At 37.7% G+C, this 15,069-nt stretch overlaps 1 protein-coding gene across 3 annotated transcripts in view; it reads left to right on the top strand.

Moving 5' to 3' along the window:
* LOC104600375 (cyclic nucleotide-gated ion channel 1) overlaps positions 1-10,545 on the top strand; it is a 38,367-nt gene extending 27,822 nt beyond the window's left edge. For all 3 annotated transcript variants that reach the window (XM_010263280.3, XM_088895412.1, XM_010263282.3), the window contains 6 exons: positions 108-687; positions 1,342-1,554; positions 6,976-7,262; positions 7,880-7,991; positions 8,318-8,554; positions 9,580-10,545. In XM_010263280.3, the coding sequence (XP_010261582.1) occupies positions 108-687; positions 1,342-1,554; positions 6,976-7,262; positions 7,880-7,991; positions 8,318-8,554; positions 9,580-10,278 (2,128 nt within the window). In that variant the 3' untranslated portion in view covers positions 10,279-10,545. The remainder of the gene's footprint in view (positions 1-107; positions 688-1,341; positions 1,555-6,975; positions 7,263-7,879; positions 7,992-8,317; positions 8,555-9,579) is intronic.
* The last annotated feature ends 4,524 nt before the right edge of the window (positions 10,546-15,069 follow it).

Consider the following 15,069-nt stretch of genomic DNA (forward strand, 5'->3'; position numbering starts at 1 on the left):
ATATTTTCATTTAGTAATATTGGTATTTGAACACATCAAGTAACAGACTAGATGTTTTGCCCATGTTGGACTTTGACTATTTGGTTATTCTCTGTTTTGTGGTTCAGGTTTCAGGATTGGAAATCAGAGAGATCTTTAAGTTCCAAGTGGCAATTTTCCTCAAGAGACGAATTTCATCCAGGAAAGATAAGCACAGGAATAAGATCAGTTTCAGAAAGGATCCAAAGTAGTTTTGAACGAGGTTCTCAAGGGATTAGAAGTATAAGTAAATCATTGAACTTCAATTCTGTTACTGGTACACAGACAAAAGATTCAGGATCTAGAAGGAAAGTTCTTGACCCACAAGAGCCATTCCTTCAAAGGTGGAACAAAATATTTGTACTCTCATGTGTAGTTGCAATCTCTCTGGATCCATTATTCTTCTATATCCCAGTCATCTATCATAAAGATGAGAAGAAGTGCCTTGATTTGGATAAGAAATTGGAGATCACAGCTAGTGTGTTGCGTTCATTCACAGATATCTTTTATTTGCTTCATATTATCTTCCAATTTAATACTGGTTTTATTGCTCCTTATTCTCGAGTATTTGGAAGAGGTGTTTTGGTTAAAGATCCTTTGGCTATAGCAAAACGATATTTGTCATCTTATTTCCTAATTGACATCCTAGCAGTTCTTCCACTACCACAGGTTGATAATTATTTTCAGCCATCATTTTTTTTCACTATAATAAAATATTTCTAGTATTGAATGCTTTTGTTCAGTAACAAATATACTCAATCTAATTCTATTTTTTCTTTTCATTGGAGTGCTCATGTCAGGATGGGTGAGACCCTGTCCTAGCCTGCCCATCACAGCTAAAGGGAGAAAACCATTTAACATCTCTTGACCTGGAGATCTGTTACTGCCGGGCAGCATCCAAAAAGAAGAAAAGAATATTTCTTTGTATGTCCAGTAGGGCATATCAAATAGAACTTTTGATGCCTGCTAGATCTCTTAAGTTGAAACGGAGTGTTGTTTCCTCAGTCTCATATACTTAAACTATGTGTCACAGGGAGGACATCTCCCACCTTTGATCTATCCTGATGAAAATATTCCTTGTACTTTGTACAACCTGATTTTCAAATTCTTTGGAATGGATCTTGAAGAAACTTTACTCTGGATGTGCATGTCAATCTTCTCTGATGTGTATTTTTCAATTTATTAAAAACAAGGACCTTTTGTACTACTTATCTACATCAAAATTGTAACCAGCATTACTAAAGTTATGCCTTCATTATAATCATGTGCCAAGATTTGTATGAAGTGACATTAGAAATTTAAGGTTGAATTTATTTTTTTCAGGTGGTAATTTTGATTGTCATCCCCAACTTACAAAGCTCCAATTCATTGAATACAAAGAACTTGTTGAAGATTGTTGTTCTATTGCAGTATGTGCCAAGGCTTCTTAGAATCTATCCATTGTATAAAGAAGTCACGAGGACTTCTGGCATAATCACTGAAACAGCATGGGCTGCAGCTGCTTTCAATCTCTTTCTTTACATGCTTGCCAGTCATGTACGTTTTGATTATCCATGTTGCCTTTTTAAATAATTCATTCCTCCATAGGATTTTTCTCTAACAATTGACATTTTGTGTTGGGTTTATTTTAGCCTTTTCTTTTGTTGCTAGTATATATACATTAGCTTCACCTTTTTTGTCACTTTCAAGAATACTTTTGATTTACAATAACAAATCCAGTTTTATTAATGTATAATTTGGATTTTACTAAATATGAAATTAAGGAGAAAAATCATAATCCAAGAAAGACTGAATTGGTTGGGGTTCTAAAAGCTAGAAAGCAGAACCAAAGTAGAGGGGCGTCTAGAATGGTTGACTTTCACTTTGAAAAGCTAGATATTTTACTAAGAGAGAGGCTTATATGTACAACTACAAGTTGCACCTCTGGACTAAGAGAGAAAAGAAATAAAAGATAAAGTGCTACAACTGTGCACTAGCACTATAGGGAAAAGAAACAACCCCTTTTGGACAATAAAAACAACGAGACAAGGCTGATTACACAAGTATAATAAAGGGTATAACGGGCTTACAAATTACCCCCTGGGCCTGGTGCCCCCCCTCCCCGAAACCAAAATATCCCTTTGCAACCTCTGCCCTATCTAGGGAACCTTACATGCTATTTGTTGTAATGTGGTTTGTTTATGATCTATCTCCCAACCGGGGTAAATTGGATCCCAAATCTGTTCCATGTGTTTTTTTGGATTATCCCTCTTCCCAAAAGGGTTACAAATGCTTCAATCTGGTCACACAAGTACTTTGTATTAATGAATGTGTCATTCTTTGAATCTGAACCCTTCTTCCAAGCCTCTCCTCAGGGGGAGTATAGTGTGAAGGAGGAGAGGCAAGCTCTATCTCCTCAAATTCCTCTTCCCTTTATTCCTGACTCCTCTCCATTTTGTGTCTTCTTGAGGTGCCATAAGGGACAGCTGAATTCAAAGGCTGTGGAGCAACTTGAGACTATACATCCAACACCATCCGACTCCTTGAAGGAAAATCCAGGTACCCTTGTCTCCTTTGATATCAATGAACCTATTGTTGTTGATGATTCTACTAATGATCTTGATGTCCCAATTGCTCATAGGAAAGGAGTTCGATCATGTACTACTAAGCATCCTATTGCTCAGTTCTTGTCCTATGAAAACATTGTCCCCTCATTTCGTGCCTTTATGACTACCACTGATTGTGTCTCCATTCCTAAAAGTGTTGCAGAAGCCTTATCTATACCTGAATGGATAGATGCAATGAAGGAAGAAATTAGCGCTCTTCACAAAAACAACACCTAGGAGTTGGTGAATCTTCCTGAAGGCAAGGAGCCAGTGGGGTGCAAGTGGGTATTCATAGTAAAGCATAGAGCAGATGGATCGGTTGAGAGGTATAAGGTCAAGTTAGTTGCAAAAGGGTATACTCGGGTGTATGGGGTTGATTATGTAGAAACTTTTTCCTTGATTGGTAAGATGAACACTATTCGGATTATACTATCCTTGGCTATTAACTTTGATTGGGAGCTCCACCAACTGGACATAAAAAATGCATTCTTAAATGGGGATTTGTAAGAAGTCTACATGATTCAGCCTCTTGGGTTTGTAGCACAAGGGTGTGAAAGGAAAGTTTGCAAACTAAAAAAATCTTTATATGGTTTGAAAAAATCCCCAAGGGCCTGGTTCAGTAGATTCCACTTGGCTCTTCAACAAATTGGGTTCAAGCAGTGCCAATCTGACCATACTCTATTTGTCAAAAGAAACCAGAAGAATGTTGTGGTATTGGTTGTCTACGTTGATGACATTGTGATTATGGGGAATTGGGACTCTAAGATTCAAAAGGTTAAAGAATCCCTTGCTATGCAATTTGAGGTGAAAGATCTGGGATAGCTATGTTATTTCCTCAGTATTGAGGTTGCCCGCTCAAAAAAGGGCATCTTCATTTCCCAAATGTCCTAGATCTCTTGCAGGACATGGGAAAGTTAGGAGCAAAGCCTGTAGATTCTCCTATTGAGGAAAACCATCGGCTTGGTGATTGTATTGGAGAACCAGTGGCAGATGTCAAGAAGTTTTAGAGGTTGGTAGGAAGACTTCTCTACCTACCAATGACTCGGCCAGGTATAACTTATGCTTTTGGTGTCCTTAGTCAGTTTATGCATGCACCAACATCCTCCCATTTAGAGGCAGCTGAGAAGGTACTCAGATATCTGAAGAAATATCTAGGAACTGGGTTACTTTTCAAGAAACATGGTCGTATGAAAGTGGAAACCTACACAAGTGCAGATTGTGCTGGAGCAGTTGATGATAGGAAATCAACTAGTGGATATTGTACCTTTGTTGGTTGAAACTTGGTCACTTGGAGAAGCAAAAAGCAAAGTGTAGTGGCCAGATCTAGTGTTGAGGCCGAGTATAGGGTCATGGCACATGGAGTTTCTGAAGTACTATGGGTAAAGAATTTGATTAGAGAGTTGGGCCTCTCTGTTGATGGCCCAATATCTCTCTACTGTGACAACAAGGCAGCCATTAACATTGCAGCCAATCTGGTTCTTCATGACAGGACCAAGCATATTGAAATTGGCAAGTACTTCATAAGGGAGAAACTTGAAAAGGGGGAAGTTTGTACTTCTTACATCAGTTCCAAGGAACAACTAGCTGATGTTCTTACAAAGGGTCTTCACTATTTGCGACATAATGAACTGTGTGACAAGTTGGGCATGATTGACATATATGCTCCAACTTGAGGGGGAGTGTTGTAATGTGTAGTGTCATAGTAGGGGCATTTCTGCCTTTTTTCCTATTGTATTTGTTATAAGCTGTCGCCCTAAGTATAAATACTAACTTAAGCGCCACCAGCTAGAAATTTGCATAGAATACTTATCCTCTTCTCTCTTTCTCCTTTCTTCCTTCTCTTCCTTCTCTTTTCTCTCTTCTAGTTCTATCGAACTACATTATTTACTGTTCTTGGGATATACCTGAATGAGCAATTCAGGCTAGTTGACAAAGCTTTTGCTTCTCTAATTGAGAATTTGAGTGTTCAGGGAATTTCTCTGCTTAAGGACAGCCAATTAAAAACTTCTTTTCAGTTCCCTTGTACTATCAAACTGGTCCAGCCCATTGAAAAGTTTAGTTTTAATCCTTGTAGAAGTGCCAAAAATTCTGCTTTCAGGATATGCCTTGACCTGGTGGATTTGAGAAGCTGAGCAGAATTTTCCCCCATGATATCTAAAGACTAACTCTATACCTAGATCCTAAATTACCTAAGCAGCCATCTGAACTTTATATTGCCCACTTTTGGAGATGCACACTCAACAATATTCTGTTGTCTGCTGGTTGCAAAACTAGCCACTGTCTGCCAGCTTTGCAAGACAAAATCCATCAAGACCCCCTGAACTCTTCCCATAGTCAATACTCAATGAGCAACTTTCACCATGATGGGGTCAATAAGGATGCTAATATTTTGTTCCTTGTTCTAAAAGGTTCTGGCATTTCTTTTACTCCAAATGCTCCTAAGTACTGCCATTTTAGTGCAACACCATATAATTTCCTCTTTTGTGTGTAAAGAGATCCTTTAGGATGAGAACAAGTCTATAGTATGTCCAGTGGAGGAGTCCAAGTAGCAAGAAGAGAAGGAAAAATGGTTCAACAGTGTACTGAGGGAGCAAGAAAAGAATAGGTGATTGACATTCTCCTTGTTCTTCATCAATGGATGCATGCATAAATGAGGGGAGAGGCACCAAGATTTCTGTCTCCATTGGAGCACCTCACATATTCTTCAATGCAGCTTTCCTGCAAAATTTGCATCGATGGCACTTAGCAGAAGGATTGATCAGGACTGATTGGTGGGCCTCCTCTTTGGTGGGCTGAAACATCAAATATTGTCCTACCTTTGTACCTCTTTGTACCTCAACAAAGCCTTGCCCAACCATATGGGGTCGGGTAACCTGTTCTGCTATTCAGTTCTGCTTAGTGCCAATATCCATTGCTGAATTATGGGCCCTCAAATAATTTCTCACTACTTCAATCCATGCCATTTCTTCCTGCCCTTAGCTATTCTAGACCCTTCAAATTGCAACAGGTGACCCAACCATCTTCCTCTACATGTGACCCTCAATTACTTTTTCTTATTGGTGCCATAGGTGGTCTTCTCTTCATGTGACCGAATCATATTTGGTCTACTTTTCCTCATTTTTATAACCTATGTGTTACACCTAGATTCCCACAAATATGATAATTTTTTATCTTACCTTTTCTAGTTTTTCCACTTTCTCAACATTCACATCTCTGCCATACTCATTTTTGAACATGTTTTTTTTTTTTTGATTGCCCAACAATCTATTGTATAGAATATTACCAGCCTCACAGTCATCTTAGAAAATTTTCCTTCTAGCCTAAGTGATATTCTCGTATCATTCAGGAAATTGGATGCACCTCCTCCATTTTGCCCGTCCTGCTCTGATTTTGTGGGTGACATCCTCAATCTCTTCCTTATTAGGAATTTTAGAACCAAGGTGACAGAGGAGGTTTCATTGAGGTATATCTTGGTATCCGATCATAATTGCACCCTGATACCTACTCATACTATTATTAGAGTTACATTGTATATACTCTGTTTTATTTCTGTTTTATTTCTACTAATCATAAGATCTTTTGTTTCTAGGTAATCTCTCTATACATCTTCCTTTGCATCTAATCCCACTCTAGTTTCATCAATTAATAGCTTGCTATTAGCAAACAATATACAACCATGTGACTTCCTCCTAAATATACCTAGCCAATTCATCAATATTTTCATATTTATGTCAAATATTTATTTCTTTTTCAAAAGGAGAAAAAAGAATGGAAGGAAATAGTTTTAGGAAAGAAGATTTACTGCTGTTTGTGATGTTAAGTTGGTATAACTTTATACATCATAATCCTTGCTAGAGGTTAACTTACTGATGGTTTTAGGGTGGGTGGTATGTAACACTAAAAATGCAAAGAACACGAACCCTGAATCTGAGAACACAATGTTCTTACTTTTTATTTCAACCTTCTCTGTCTATGAAGTAATGAAGTTAAAGTAGCTTTTTCTTTAATTTTTTTTACCCATAAACTTTACCAAAGGCCTTTTCTTAATTTCTCCTGAATCCTGGTAGAAGGTTTACCTTTCTGATAGGGCGTAGAGATGTAGACAAAAAAACTATATATATATCTTTATGGATAACCCCGATAAAATTTCAAAAAAATAGGATGAAAAATACAATGGTTATTTTTTTCTTCAGAAGAGGGGTCTTTAAGGATCACAATGTTCACTATATTAGAGGTCCAAGCTTTGTTTGGTTTCTTCGACATTTTGGCACATGACTTACCAATTAGATTGTGATTGCAACTGAAATAATACTGTCACATTTTTTTTGCTCATAAATCTTGTTAGTTTTGACATAGATGTCTGCCCTATCAGGTACTTGGGGCCCTATGGTACTTATTTTCAATTGAACGAGAAGATGCATGCTGGCGACGTGCATGTGGGAATGATACTGTATGCAGGGAAAACTTATATTGTGGTGGTGAAGCTAAGACAGGGGTGAGGGTTTCATTTCTAAATGATTCTTGCCCTATTTCAGATAAAAATACAACATTTTTCGATTTTGGAATATTCCTTGATGCTCTTCAGTCTGAAGTAGTGGAGTCAAGTAACTTTCTACAGAAATTGTTTTACTGCTTTTGGTGGGGACTGCGAAATCTGAGGTTTGTGTTAGATGTCCTCTGCTTTTGCTTGAGTTAGAACAGTTTCCATCGGTTTTTGCACTGAATTGAAATTTTACAATTATCTTTTTCCTAGTCCAAAATGGGTTCCTCAGATGTTTATTAGAGCATTGATTATGCAAGACATTTATCCCAAAAGAAAATTAGTTTAACATGGAAAATGTGTCATATGCCGTTGGTTACTATGCTTATTTATGCTTACTGTGGTGTATGAATGGACTAGAGACAGCATTAATATTGTAGCACAAATGGATTTTTCCCAAAAGATTTCTAATTCTGATATTTCTTGGTGCAATGGTAAAATCTTGGTCTGACAAACATGAGAACGTGGGTTTACTTTGTATAACCACCAGTCTACACCTCTCAATTCTCAAGACCTCAAATATTTGGGACATCATTGGGTAATGAACCTATGAGCCTACTGGTGACCATCATATTTTTCTGTCATATTCGTTACATAGTAGAGAGAACAGCTTTTTAGAATGTTGCATTGTTTATCTTCTCAAGGGCTAAGTTCTCATACTTTTAGCAGCAAATCGCCATATTGTAGCATGTTTTTGGAGCTAATGTGTGATCTTTTCTACTTTTACTGTTTACAGTTCTCTTGGTCAAAATCTGAAAACAAGTACTTTTGTTTGGGAGATTTGTTTTGCGGTCTTCATTTCTATCTTCGGCTTGGTTCTCTTTTCATTGCTTATTGGCAATATGCAGGTTATTACTGAATCATTTCCTTTCCACGCTTTCCATGTTTGGGTATATTTTTGTGAGGGTAGGGGATGGAGCATATGCCATTGGAGAAAAAATTGGTCCAAACAATAAAAAAAAAAATAGAGAAAAAGTGGTCTGTAAAAATTTCAATTGATTGGATGGTTATGATCATCTGATTTGATTAAAGTCATAAAATCTCCTATGGTCTTTAGACAATGGATACGGTCAAACTATAGAAAACCGTGTGGCATTGCATTCAGAAAACTGCACATTTTCTCCTCAGTTTTCCGAAACTAATATAATGGCCCTTTTTTCTTGTGCTGCAACAGACATATCTTCAGTCCATCACTGTTAGATTAGAAGAGATGAGGGTGAAGAGGCGAGATGGAGAGCAGTGGATGTCCCACCGTTTGCTTCCAGACGGCCTGAGGGAGAGGATAAGGCGGTATGACCACTACAAATGGCAAGAAACAAGAGGTGTTGATGAAGATAATTTGCTACGTAACCTTCCCAAGGACCTAAGGAGGGACATAAAGCGCCATCTCTGCTTGGATCTACTCAAGAGAGTGAGTCCTGATTTTATATTTTTCTTGCAACTTATTACATCTAAGTTTAGCAATTAGATGACATGAGCTGTGCCAGCTAGCTCAGGCTTATGATGAGCTCAAAGATTGGAGATTTAGCTTGGCTAGCCTGCCCAAGGTCTTGCATTGCAGTAGTAGGTATTCCTTATGGCTTATGCATATTATTCTATACGGTATTACCAAAAAAAATGCGTTATTTCAACTTTTATTAGATTTTACCTACTGACAAGAACATGGATCAACCACATAAACTACAACGCATCTATATGGGGATCCTACTTTTGGTTGGTTGGTTGCTTTTTCTTTTGGATGGCACGATTAAGCTTGGATTTGGTCCTCCCAGAGCAGTACTCACAGCCTTTTGCAGCTGTGTATTTGTTTTTTTTGACAAAGTGCAGCTGTGTATTGGGAATATTTACATACTGATATGCTTTTTATTCATTGGGAAATATTCCCGATGCACGGCTGTAAGGGAATGTGAGAACGTGTAAGGACGGTTTTGTGAGGATCAGATCCGATTTCTGCACGATTCAAAAAAGCAGGGTCCCACTTTTGGTTTTAAAATAACAATGGTTGTTTTCCAAGGTGCTTGTTTTCAGTTTTTATGGAAGAGTAGGGGTAGGGGATGCTATATTGCATTACTGCTATGATGTCATACACTCGTACTAAAGCATTATCCACCTAAGCAATAAGAGAAAAAAAAAAAAAACTGTTTCCTGTTTATGAACTGTACACTTTTTAATTGTTTTTATTTTTTAATTTCACATGCGACCACGGTCGCAGCAGATTTCTCCTGTCTTCCTGATCTTGAAAATGAAACACCGCATTAGCAAATGGCAAAGTAATATTTCCATTTTGAGAACACCCAAAAAACAAGTACTACCTGCTTTCTGAATTCTGTAAGAGTGAAGATGTATCAAATTTTTAGCCAGTTCTGGATTGGGCAACTTCATAGTTATTCGTAGCTATAAAAGTAGTAGTTAATTATTTAGATGCATGACCTTTAGGTACCAATATTTGAAAAAATGGATGAGCAACTGTTGGATGCAATGTGTGATGGCCTGAAGCCAGTGCTCTACCCTAAGGAAAGCTACATTGTTCGTGAAGGGGACCCGGTTGATGAGATGCTCTTCATCATGCGAGGCAAGTTATGGAGTGAAACCACCAATGGTGGAAGGACAGGATTCTTCAACTCAGACTATCTCAAGGCTGGGGACTTCTGTGGAGAAGAGCTGCTCACGTGGGCTCTGGATCCTCACTCCTCTTCAAACCTCCCCATCTCAACCCGAACCGTGCGAGCCCTGACAGAAGTTGAAGCTTTCTCTCTTATGGCTGATGACTTGAAGTTTGTGGCCTCCCAGTTCCGGCGGCTCCACAGCAAGCAGCTCCGGCACACCTTCAGGTTCTACTCGCAGCAGTGGAGGACATGGGCTGCCTGTTTTATACAGGCAGCTTGGCGTCGGTACTGTAAGAAGAAGCTGGAGGAGTCTCTACGTCAGGAGGAAGATAGGTTACAGGATGCATTAGCGAAGGGGGTTGGGAGCTCCCCAAGCCTTGGGGCCACCATCTATGCTTCACGATTTGCCGCTAATGCACTACGTCTCCTAAAGCGTAATGGTGCACGCAAGGCGAGGTTGCCGGAAAGAGTACCACCCATGCTGCTTCAGAAGCCGGCAGAGCCTGATTTTTCTGCAGAAGATCGTTAGCATTAGCAAGGCGAAATGCTGATCTCCCCAGTTGTTCTGATGTGCAGAGAATTGAGTAAAAAATGGGGCTTTTCAGATCTCAATGACATGGTCATGGTTCTTCGCTTCTTCCACACAGTAATGATGCTCCTGTTTGTAATATAAAGTAGTGTGTTTTGCGTGTTTGTGCTTGTATACGAAAACTGGATTTGTATATATATCCTTTTGGGTTTTGGTTCTTTTCTTTCTTTTGGCAGAAAAAAAATGTGAGTTAAGATTATTGAACTCTGCCCAAGCCTTTTCTTTATAGTTTATACTGATCTTCATTCTTAAGAAACATGACGTTAGTCCTAGATCTGCTTTTTGCAAGCTCGGTTCTCCCCACAAGCAAAAACTCTACATCTACTTACACATAATCTAAGCACGTATTAGAAAACATCTCTCGTCTGTATATGTTAAATTCATAGGAATATATTTTTAAATGTGCGGCCGGAAGTGTAGGCGGCTGCGGAACCAATCACAAGTTAACATCACATTATCGCTACACGCCTACACCTACACATGGCTATTATGAAACACTGGCACTGGCATGCTTGATTGTGATTGGTTAGCCGTCTGTTATATATGTCTATATCCGCAACAGATCTTTGATTATGCGACAAATTCTACATTACAATGAATAATTAAAGCTTAGGGACAGTTTTGGTTGATTTTTATGCTTTGAAAAATAAAAGGCAGAGACAAATAGAGGGGTTCTATAACATTGAATACTTTTATTTTCATTTGTTTTTAAAATTGCCACTTCAGCCAAAAAAATGGTAATTGGAAGTGTTTTATCTTGATGGTTTTCGACCTATTCACAGGCCCAAGTTTTGGTCTCATGAAGCAAGAGTGTTAGTCACAGTTACACCTATTATTCATTGATTTTAAGGAATACGAAAAGATCGTAGAAGTCTCTCTCTCTCCCCTCCCTCATCTCTCTTGCTTTCTTTTTATGCTACCGAAAACTTATTATTTGTTCTAAATTTTATTAGTTATTTATTTATTTTTATTTTCTCCCCTTATTCTTCATTTGTCTTCATCTAGATAGTTAAAAATGAAACAAGATATTTTCTCCTTTCTCCGTAATTCATTCTAAGGGAATGAGAGTGCTCGATTGTTTGGTTTCAAGAATTAGGTTTAATCCGTCGAATTCGAATTCGGTTTTTATTTTTGAATATCCATTGAATATTGAATCGAATTCGAATAATCAGTTTTGTAATCGAATTCGAATTCGAATATAACATGATTCGATTCGAACTCGCTCCGTTTACATGCCTAATAACCAAGAACATGTTTCTTGTGTTTATTTTCCAACCAAATTGTCATGTCTTTGAAACCCATAGCAAGAAAGACGATTCATATTGGAGAAACACCCCCATAAGTTGTAAGATGTATTTATTGATTCTAAGTGGGTGTCTGTATGTACCAAGGTTTTAAAAGGCTAAAGGCGAAGGTAAAACGGTTGGGTCTTGAAGAAACGAGGTGTAAGCCTTGAGGCAGTTTGAGGCGTAAGCCTCAAGCCTCAAATAAAAAAAAAAAAAAAATTATGGGCATAGTCCATAAACAACAAAAACAATAAAAAAAGAAAGAATTGAAGTTTCATATAATTATTTATGGCTTAATTTGTATATTAATGGTCTGATCACCAATGACCAATAATTCTTCAAATTAAACCAGCATTGTTTTCCTAAAATCATTAACAAATATACCTTAACAAACACACAAACAACCCAATGGACAAATAACAAAATATGGATCCTTGATGTGCAATGTCCTGAATAAAAAGCAAATTAAGTCTTCAGAGAACTGATCTTTATTTCTTTTTTGTTAAATGCTCATGGATTAAAGGAAAAATGTAGAGAATTGATACTTCAGTTATTTTACTACTTAAACAAGTTGACAGGGATAAAATACTGAACTATTTTTAGTTAACATAACCGCTATACTCCAATAATCCAAAAGCAATAAAGAAAGGAAAAAAACGATGAAAGCAAACTCAGAGAAGAAAAAGAAAAGAAAAAAAAAACTATAGAAATTTGAAATCTCAATTTGTCCTTAAAAGCATATTGGACTTCATAGAAGATGTGAAGATGTTTTAAAGGATAAGTTGAAAAATTCTTAAACTTCCCTAATAGTAACATTAGATATTTATTCTCAACAAGCTGCCCAACCCAGGACAGCCAAAAGACATATATAAAGCCATTTATATATCAATCTGGTTTAAATTTTTAAACAAACAAATGTTTCATCGGTTTTTCTTGAGGTTCAATTTATCGTGGCTTCAATAAAATAACTTCATAAGAGTTAAGAGATACAAAAAGAATAAATAAATAAATAAATAAAGAAGAAGAGGACAGGGGATGATTCAAGGATGTGAGGGCAAAAGAAAACTATTGTTAACCTACTAGAAATTGGCCGAATGTTTACCATGGATGAGAAACAATTAGGCTCCATTTGGAAGGAGTACAAATACAAATATGTAGAGCGCAAAACCTAATATTTTGCATAAATTTGTATTGTACGTATTTGTATTTGTATTCCTTCCAAACTGAGCCTTACCAAATGTTTCAAATATGGTATAAAATAGAAATTTAACACTTCAGCATATTATGTATTTATGTTGAGAGTTGAGACCTAATCGTGGAATCTACTTCTTAATGTGGTTTTCCACTTTTGCATGCCGAAGCCTTGAACAAATAACCAATGGCCTATCAATGTTTATTAATTGGGAAAATTCTTGATTAGTACTTGTACTTTGGTTCGAGCGACAATTTGGTCTCTGAACTTTAAAATGCAATAATTCAGTATCAAAGCTTTTAAAATGTGACAATTCAATACCTGAACTTTCAAATGTGACAATCCAATACCTACCGCTAAACAGTCTGTTAATCTGCTGTTAAGTGACATTTGAAAAGTAAAAAATACCCTAAGAATGCCATCTAATTCTCTTTATCAACCACCCAAACATCGACAATAAAATGAACAATCCCAAATTCTAGATTCTTCTAAACAATCACCAACTTTTTTGAATAGAAGAGGTTAGGATTTGGGACTGTTCAGTTTTTTGTCAACATTTGGATGATTGATAAAGAGAATTAGATGGCATTCGAAGGACATTTTTGACTTTTCAAATGTCACTTAACGGCTGATTAACATACTGGTTAATGGTAGGTATTGGATTGTCACATTTTGAAAGTTCAGGTACTGAATTGTTGCATTTTAAAATTTGAGTACCAAATTGTCACTCGAGCCAAAATACAGGATACTGATTGAAAATTTTCCCTCATTAATTTGTAGGGTAAAATACGGAAATCTATGAGTGGCTGTTGATCCTAAAGCCACCAAATCCTCTTTGAGCAATGTGGAAGAAAGAAGAAGACCAGAAAAATTGAAACGTAAATACAATAATAAAATGAACAAATGATGCAAGCAGAAAAACCTCAAAACTTGGAAAAGAAAGAAACTTTGAGTTTAAGGAGAAGAAGAAGAGAGTATGTTACATACCTGCAAGCTCCAAGCCTCCAACCATTCTCTTTTCCCTTGTTGTTCAATGTTAGAGAGAGTCTAGAGTAGAGACTAGAGAGAAAGACGTCATTGGAATTCCGTGGTCTACAAAGAAAGGAGGGTTTGAAAGAGAAAACAGCCGACCCAAAAGCCCTAAATTTGTATTTTTTTGTTCGTTCATGTGTTATCTAGCATATAAGGGCAACTTTTGGGGTTTAATATCAATAAAAGTATTATATTTAAAAATACTTAAAAAATAGATTAACTTTTTAAAAATAATATCAATAAAGGGCAAAAACACTATTCATCTTCTTCTTCTTACCATTTGTTCACTAGAGCCGCCATCTGTCGTCGCCCGCCACCGCCGTCCGCTGTTGCCTACTACTGCCTCCACCCACTTTCGCCTCAGCCTCCAGCAACGTTGTTGGAGGCAGAGGTGGTGGCGGTGGTCATTCCTCTGCCCGCCGCCACCGCCACCTCTGTCTCCACCCATCTCCAGCAACGTTGCTGGAGGTGGAGGTGGAGGTGGGCGGAGGTGGCGGAGTTGGATAAAGAAACCACCAGTGCCGTCCCCGCCATCTCTGATTCCAGCCACCTCTGGCAACGTTGTCAGAGGCAGAGGCGGAGGCGGGCGGCAGTGGCGGGTGGTGGCGGACAACGGCTCTGGTGAACAAATGGCAAGAAGAAGATGAACAATATTTTTGCCCTTTATTGATATTATTTTTAAAAAAATAACCTATTTTTAAAATTTTCTTACATATATTACTTTTATTGATATTAAACCCCAAAAATTGCCTTTATATGCTATTACCCCTTATTAAATTTCAAAGGACCTGGGATTTGAAATAAGTGGCTTTGACTGATACTCTTTGAAGCGACCGCCTTACACATAAAGAAGCTAAAGGCTAAAAGCGTGCGCCTTCAGCAACTTAAGGCGTGTGCCCTAGCGAACATGGTTGAGGCTACTGAGGCCAAGCGATTTTGTACCGCCTCGCCTTGAAGCGTACGCCTTTAGCCTCGCCTCAGTCGCCTTTTAGAACTATCTATGTACTTGTTGACACAGCCTCTGTGTTTAAAAAATCCAATGGTTGGTTTGGATATTGTTTTGTTTGGATGGAAAATAAGATGAGTTTGGATATACTGACCACAACACGTTGTTGATATTCCCAATGTGTGGCTAGATGAATATGAGTGTAGCCAACAATGTGTCATGATCAGTATATCTAAACTTGAATAAGATCACTCGTTATAAGATGATAGGGTAAA

The sequence above is a fragment of the Nelumbo nucifera genome, chromosome 1 (genome assembly GCF_055504915.1).
Source record: "Nelumbo nucifera cultivar China Antique chromosome 1, China Antique-T2T, whole genome shotgun sequence".
NCBI classification, from domain to species: Eukaryota; Viridiplantae; Streptophyta; class Magnoliopsida; order Proteales; family Nelumbonaceae; genus Nelumbo; species Nelumbo nucifera.